This window comes from Wasmannia auropunctata, unplaced genomic scaffold (genome assembly GCF_000956235.1).
Source record: "Wasmannia auropunctata unplaced genomic scaffold, wasmannia.A_1.0 LD336055.1, whole genome shotgun sequence".
In the NCBI taxonomy this organism is placed as follows: domain Eukaryota; kingdom Metazoa; phylum Arthropoda; class Insecta; order Hymenoptera; family Formicidae; genus Wasmannia; species Wasmannia auropunctata.
Window position 1 is genome coordinate 147,004 of NW_012026835.1, and position 7,533 is coordinate 154,536.

Here is a 7,533-nt window from a genome sequence, read left to right on the forward strand (position 1 = left end):
TAAAAATAGTATCATTGGTCAACATTTACTAAGAAAATCATTTAATCTTTATTCAGAATTCTTTTCACCGGATTTTTTGTGAAAAAAAATATTTGTTTCAACTTTAACAGGATTGTGCCACGTCTTTCCGTTATCCGATCGAACTCAGCTTTTACACAATTTTTTTTCTCACAAAATGGAACAATTTTAGGGGGCGTCGTGAAAAAAATTCGGAAAAAATTTTTCACCAAGTATAAATAAGGTCCACCCTAATGTGCACACTATCTGTACTCGCTTACGCTGCGCGCACCGAGAAAAAAAAACTTAATCGCAAAGGGATAAACAGCAACTTTTTTTTAAGCATATGATAAATTAAGTAAATTTTCAGTTTAGTTATTCATCTCTGAATTTTTTTTGAGACATTTATAGAAAAAAGTATGGGGGGATTGTATATGTATCTAACTAAGACATACCAAATGATAACATCTGCTGTGATAATTTCATATGTATCGTTTTTTTAGAGGATCGTTTTATTAATTATTAGAGTAATTCAGATTTTTGTTAAGTGTAGTCCTTTCGAAGAATGTTTTATGTGTACATTAATACATACTAAGAGAATCTTTATGTATACTGTTTACACCAAGAAATGGTATTTTGATTTAAGTGATATAATATTTTAATAAAAATAATATAATATCTATTTCTTTTTTCCTGTTATTTTGTATAAATTTTAGACTTCTTAGAGTGTTACTCTCTTCAGCCAATAGTTGAATCTTGTTTTGTTTTACTCATGCTAAGTAAGATTATCTTTACTTGTATTTTGTAGTTTATTTATTATAATGCTATTATGTCGCTTTTATGAATATGTTGAAGAATTTTAGAGCACAATGGATCTATAGGATTTAATTTTAAAAGAAGCCATATTCTTGGATTCCCTATTTTCAAACAGCTATGCTGAAGCAAGATATTTTCATATGCTCCTACTGTATAGAGCGTTTTATGCCGTTTCTACCAATGTAGATTAACTTTAAAATTTTCGGTTTAACTTACTCTTTATCTTTTTCTAATTCTTAGAACTAGAAAATGAAAAGGGGACCTCCGTTTCCGGTTGAGTATCGGTGAGATAGCGAAGTTTTGCGAGTGAGAGTAAAGTGTGATAGTGGAGGGCTGAGTGAGGTGGAGAGAGAGTGCGAGTGAGAGAGTGAAGGATGGAGTGCGGGCAGAGCATACAGGTGAAGGGAGAGTAGTACGGAAGGGATAAGAGTAGGGAAGGAAGGGAAATAGGGGAGGTAAGAATGAGGTTAGAGTGTAGAGAGAGTAGAGTGTAGAAGGAGTGAGCAGGTGTGAAGGAAAGGGAGTAGTCGCGGAATAGGCAAGATATAGAGGGGTGACAGGCAGGAGGATAGCGGCGCGACAGTCGTGAAATGGCAGCAGGCGGCAGCATGATGGACAACTGGTTAGGGAAGATGGAGGGGAAGAAGAAACAGTATGGGAAATATTGAGGAAGCAAAGAGGAAAAGGTAGCAAACAGGAAGAGACTCGTTGGAGGGGGAGGGGGCAGAAGGAGCTTTTAAGAGAAGTAACAAAACGATGAGATCGCCAGGAGGAGAAGAGGGGAAGGGGGAATTATTGTGGGGATGGAAAGAGGAGATGAAGTAGGAGATAAGAGACGTGAGAGAGGAAATAGAAAGGGTGGCGGAAGGACAGAAGGAGGTGGTGAGAAAAAAGAGAAAATGAAGGAAGAATTGAGAGTTAGAGAAGAGAAATGGAATAGGGAGAGAGAGGAATTTAGAGAGAAGATAGAGAGAATAAAAAGAGAGTTGAAAGGGCTGAAGATAGAGAAGGGAGGGGGAGAGAAGGATATAGGAAGAGCACAAGGAGAGAGAGGGATGAGTGAAAGGATTATGGGAGCGGAACCGGAAGAATGGATGAAAAAAGTCAGGCAGTTAGAAAAGAGATGGGAAAGAAAAGAAAGAGAGAATAAGAGAAAAAGGATAGGAGGAAAAGGAAGTTCGAAAGAGAGAGTAGAAGAAATACTGAGGGGATTGAGAGTGGAGGTTAAAATAGAGGATATAAGGAAAATAGATGTAGAAAGAAGAGGAAAGGGAGATATGGTAGTAATAAGGGTGGGGAGTGAAGATATGAAAAGAAATATATTATTAAATAAATGGAGGCTGAAAGGTAAGAATTGGTGGATAGAGAAGAATTTAACGTGGGAGGAAAAAAGAATAAGGTGGTGTATTAGGCAAGTGGCGAGGAAAGAAGGGATGAAAGGAAGAAGGGTAAAGGCGGAGCAAGGAGGAATGTGGATAGACTGGAGTATGGTGGAGGTGGGATGAGGAAAGAAATGAATTGAGGGACGCAAAGGGGAGGGGCTGGAAAAATGTAAAAACGGAAAGAAGACAGAAGCAGGGGGTAGAGGAGGGAAAAGGGGAAGGGTAGAAAATGAAGGGAGAGGAGAGATGGGGGAGTATGAGAGAGAGGGGGAGAGAGAGGGGAAAAGGGAAAGGGATGAGCGAAGCTTGGTGGAGGGAGAGGGGAGTAAAAGCAATAGGGTGGCTTTTTGAAATGTGGCGGGACTAACCAACAAGGGGAGGAATTTTTGGGAAGAGATAAGGAAATGAGATATAATTATAATGAGTGAGACATGGTAGGACGAAAGAGGACGGAAAAAAGGCAGGGAGTTTTTGCCGAGGGGATATAGACGGAGGGTACAGCTGGCAAAGAGGAGGAATAAAAAGGAAAGAGCGATGAGGGGAAGTGAGAACGGAGATTAAAATGGAAGAGACGGACGCAGAAGGGGAGGAAGGGATAATGGTGGCTGAGGTGGAATTGAATAGGGAAAGGTGGCGAATGGTAGGGGTATATATTAATGGAGATTTGGATAAGAAGTTGGAAGCGGTAAGAAGATGGATGGAAGAAAGAGAGGAAGGGATAAGAACCTCAATAGAAGGGGATTTCAACACTAGAAGGGGTGAGGAGGGAGGGGGAGTGGGGAAGCAGGATTGGGAAGGGGAAGAGAGCGGAAGAAAATCAAGAGACAAGAAAATAAATAAAAAGGGAAGGGTACTGTTGCGGAGTATGGAGGAGGTGGGATGGGCGATATTCAACGGCAATGTGGAAGGAGTCGAAACGGCGATTGGACATACACCGGGGAGAGGGAGGAGCAGGGATGCCAGGAAAATCTTTAACAGCCACTGGCTGCAAGTGGAGAGGGTAGGCTGCAGCCGCCAGCAGCCAACAACTTAAGCCATCGCGGTTGCCAGCCTACTTCCTCCACTTGCAGCCAGTGGCTGGTAAAGGTTTTCCTGGCATCTCCGGGGAGGAGTCAGTTATAGATTATGTGATGGAAAGCATAGAGACGAGAGAGAAAGTAGAAAAGATGAAAATGGAAGACTGTGTGGACTTAGACCATTAGTGAGGTGGATAAGAAGGAATAAGGAGGACGAAAAAAAGGGGGGGGTGGAAAGAAAATGAAATGGGTTTGGAATGAGGAAGATAAAGAGGAATTTAGAAAAGCCTTGGGAGAAATAAAAATAGGAAACGGTAAAGTGAAAGAGGTTTGGGAAGGAATGAAATGACAGGTGGGAAAAATTCTCGAAAGAGGTAGTAAAAAGGAAGAGGAAAAGGTAAGGAGAGGTTGGTGGGATAAAGAGTGAAGAGAAAAAAAGAAAGGTTAGGAGGGAATTGAGATGAAAAAAGGGGGAGGGGAGCGAGCAAGTGTATAGAAAGAAGAAGCTATCATATAAAAGACTAATAGAGGATAAAAAAAGAGAAGATAATGGGAGATGGGTGTTGCGTGTGCGCCAACAGGAAGGATATAGATAACGTTAGGCGTACACGAAGGAGACACGAGAGTTACGGCGAGAGTTCGCCATTAGCCTTTTACTAGAGCATACGGTTCTTTCCAGATTGAGAAGGAAAGAGAATCGCCCGATATAACCTTACTGCAAATTTCCTTCGCGCTTCTTTGAGACAAAGCCAGCGAGCTTAATGACTTGAGCCAGAAATTACGAAATCTGATGATCGAAGCTGGATCAGAAGATGTTATGTGTAAGGAAATAGAACATACAGACGAGTACGCAGCGAAGTATCATCAAACGAAAATCGAGTTGACTCTTTTAACGGAACCGTAAAGTACGCATAATCTACCGGTTGCAGTTGCACTTCAACGATCGTTCCATGTAAACGCAACTACACAGGAAAGTATACGTGCGTTAAAATTATCGAAAATTGAACTGAGGAAATTTGGCGGAGAAATTAAAAATTGGTTTCCGTTTTGGAGCTCATTTAAAAAGATTCACAAAGATACAGCGCTAACAAGAGAAGATAAATTTCAGTACAGTCCACAGTAAAAGACTCGCGTGCATTCGAAGTAGTAAATAGCTTTCCATTTACAGCAGCTAATTACGAAAAGGCTCAAAGTCTTGAGTCACGTTTCGGCAAGAAAGACTTATTAATCAAATTCTATGTTCGTGAACTCTTGAAATTGATTCTAAGCAAGAGCAAAAATGTGTCGCTCACGTCTATTTACGATAAATTGGAAACACATATTCGAGCGCTTGAGACATTGGGTATAACGACGGATATGTGCGCTGCCATGTTGTTTGCTCTGGTAGAGTCCTCCTTGTCAGAGGAAACTCTCGAACATGGCAGCGAACTATGACGCAGTTAATTACTCATGCTGATGCATCTGTTGTAAATCTCACAGCAAAGGATTGTCTTACTAGTTGTTTCAAATGCTTGAAAATAGGACATAGTTATAAGAGATGTCGCAGCAAAGAAAAAATGCCCGTGGTGTGGAAGAGGACATTGCTTTTTGATGTGTCGAGATTTGGCAAGTAAGAACGAGCCGAAACAAACCAGTGAGAAAAACACTGCTGAACAATTTTTTAATGAAGGAAATAGCTATCTCACTAACGTTTTGTCAAGTGCCAAAGTATTTTTGCCTATATTGAGAGTTAAGATGCGTGGTCCGAAGGGTATTGTAAATGTTCGCGCTGTCATCGATACCGGGTCTCATAAGTCTTACGTTTTAGAAAAAGTAGCAAGAGATCTTGGATATAAAGCGAAGAACAAACCATGATACACTTACTCTTTGGTGGAACCAAGACTAAGTCTCGAAGACATAAGACTTGCCGCATCCAGGTTAATGATATAGGCAAAACATACAGATGCGATTTCATCGCCTTGCAACAGGATGTTTGCCAGAATGTTCCAGGGTAATCCGTGGTCCATGGATGGATGTACTCAAAGGAAAGGATGTGCATCTAAGTGATACGGGTGAAGACAAAGAACCCATTTCATTGTTGATTGGAGCAGACGTCGCTGGAAAGATTTTTACGGGTAATGTTCTTCAAATCAACCAAGGCATAACGGCTCTCGAAACGAAGTTTGGTTGGACAATTTTGGGCAAGAATTTAGATGACAGTGAGACCAATGAAGCTTTGATGGTAATCTCTATGTTCTCGCAAGAGGCTAACGTATCAGATCTATGGAAGCTGAATGCTTTAGGCATTACCGACTCCTTGGAAAGCGTTACAAAGGAAGTACGTCAAACTAAAATCAGAGTTTCAAGAAAGGACGAGAATCAACCAGGAAGGTCTTTACGAAGTCCTTTTGCCTTGGAAAGAAAATCATCCAACTTTGCACGACAATAGAGATTTAGCTGAGAAGAGATTGAACTACGTTACAAAAAAACTACGGCACCAGAACCTATTTGACAACTACAATACAGTTCTGAATAATTGGCTCACCGAGGGTATTATAGAGAAAGTACCCGTGCAGGAGGTCACGTGGAGGGGATATTACCTTCCACATAGACCGGTTATTAAGACAGAAGGAACCACCAAAATTTGACCGGTCTTTGATGCTTCAGCTAAGATTCGCCTTCACTCAATCTAGAGGCCAGTCTAGAGGCTAGTCCCAACCTTATTGAACTCATTTCGACACAACTCCATAGGTTTCGAGAAAAGAAGATAGGTGTTACCGCGGATATTACAAAGGCTTTTCTACAGATCAGTGTCTCGTTTTCAGATAGGGATGTGTTGAGATTTCTCTGGTGGAACACCGATGGAAATATAGTGACATACCGACATCGTCGAGTCGTCTTCGGTGTGACAAACAGTCCATTTTTACTGGAAGCCACCCTAGAATTACATATTAAGAAGACTTTGAGTTCCAATGTTTTGCCATACGAACGCTCAATCTGTGAAAAATTGGAAAAATCCTATTACGTTGACGACTGTGTCACCAGTGTCGACTCGTACGCTGGTTTTGAGATTTTTCAAGAAAAAGGCTGTTCTCTTTTAAGGTGAAGCTAAATTTGATTTACGGGATTGGAGATATACTGGAATGAATCCGGATAATCGATCTATAGTGCTCGGACTTGTCTGGGACACCGGAAGCGATACACTCTCGTTGTCGGGTTTTCCCTCGCAACTAGTTTTGGAAAAAATAACAAAAAGGGTCATTCTATCTTACGCTCAAAAAGTACTTGATCCTCTCGGATTTATATGTCCCGTACTATTAAAACCTAAGTTATTGTTACAGCGCCTATGGTATCAAGGAATGGATTGGGACGCAAAAGTCGATTTAGAAGCTAAAGATGAATTTTTAGAATGGACACAGCAGTTGGATCTCCTAGGCGTGTTTTAAGGTTTCCGATGGATTTTTGACAAGAAAGAAGATGTCAGATCAATATCGCTTCACGTTTTCGTAGATGCAAGCAAGGATGCTTATGTGGCAGCACTCTTTGTACAAATAGAATCAGATGTGGAAACTAAAGTACATCTTATTGAAGCCAAAGCGAGAGTTGCACCTAAAGAAAAGAAAACTGTACCGCGCCTTGAACTGCTCGCCGCTTCTATTGGAACAAGAATGATGCACTCTTACACCAAAATCATGGATTATCAAGATGTCGAGAAATACTTCTGGAGCGATTTGACTACCGTTCTCACGTGGATAAGAGGAACGAAACAATGGGCAGGCTTTGTATGGAATTGCGTCCAAGAGATCAGAGGTCTTACCGACATCAAGTCTTGAAGATACGTGCCTGGAACTTTGATTCCTGCGGATTTACCTTCCCGAGGATGTGACGCCAGAAGACTCCTTGAGTCGAAATGGTGGGAGGGGCCTGGTTGGCTAAAGCTTTCCCCCAATCAGTGGTCTAAGGAGAGAGAAGAAATTGACGAGGCGGTTAATACAGAATTACGCAAAATCGCCCGAACGACTTCCGATCTCTCAACAAAGAAATCCTTCCTCGAGATTACAGAAGAAGCTGTTCTGATCAACTCCACAGAAAACACCAAAGAAAAGAATATTCCATGGTATTTAAGAAAATGTTCGGACTACTCGAAGATCTTACGCACAGTCGCATAGATACTGAGGTTCATCAACAATTGCCGAAGGATTCGTGTACATCGAGATACTGAGTTGAATGCAAAAGAAATTGCTGCAGCCGAACTGCTTCTCTGTAAATTGACACAAAAGGAATCATTCCTGGGAGTAAACGACTCGCGATTGCAAGGATTAAATGTTTTCGAGGAAGATGGA

General features: G+C 41.2%; 2 protein-coding genes across 2 annotated transcripts; both read left to right on the top strand.

The window, feature by feature from the left end:
* Window positions 1-1,616: 1,616 nt before the first annotated feature.
* LOC105450890 (inner centromere protein A-like) lies at window positions 1,617-2,318 on the top strand. The gene has a single exon (XM_011690994.1). The coding sequence runs from the start codon at window positions 1,617-1,619 to the stop codon at window positions 2,316-2,318; it is 702 nt and encodes a 233-aa protein (XP_011689296.1).
* A 2,323-nt stretch (window positions 2,319-4,641) lies between these two features.
* On the top strand, window positions 4,642-7,023 carry LOC105450891. The gene is made up of 6 exons (XM_011690995.1): window positions 4,642-4,820; window positions 5,141-5,432; window positions 5,494-5,740; window positions 5,884-6,244; window positions 6,324-6,625; window positions 6,701-7,023. The coding sequence occupies exons 1-6, from the start codon at window positions 4,642-4,644 to the stop codon at window positions 7,021-7,023; spliced, it is 1,704 nt and encodes a 567-aa protein (XP_011689297.1).
* Window positions 7,024-7,533: the final 510 nt, after the last annotated feature.

Excerpts from the sequence above, each read along its gene's own strand:
- LOC105450890 (XM_011690994.1), top strand. The coding sequence starts at position 1,617 with ATGGAAAGAGGAGATGAAGTAGGAGATAAGAGACGTGAGAGAGGAAAT.
- LOC105450891 (XM_011690995.1), top strand. The coding sequence starts at position 4,642 with ATGACGCAGTTAATTACTCATGCTGATGCATCTGTTGTAAATCTCACA. Across the intron at positions 4,821-5,140 it reads GATGTGTCGAGATTTGGCAA|GCAAAACATACAGATGCGAT; the intron begins GTAAGAACGAGC and ends TTAATGATATAG. Across the intron at positions 6,245-6,323 it reads TGTGTCACCAGTGTCGACTC|ATATACTGGAATGAATCCGG; the intron begins GTACGCTGGTTT and ends ACGGGATTGGAG.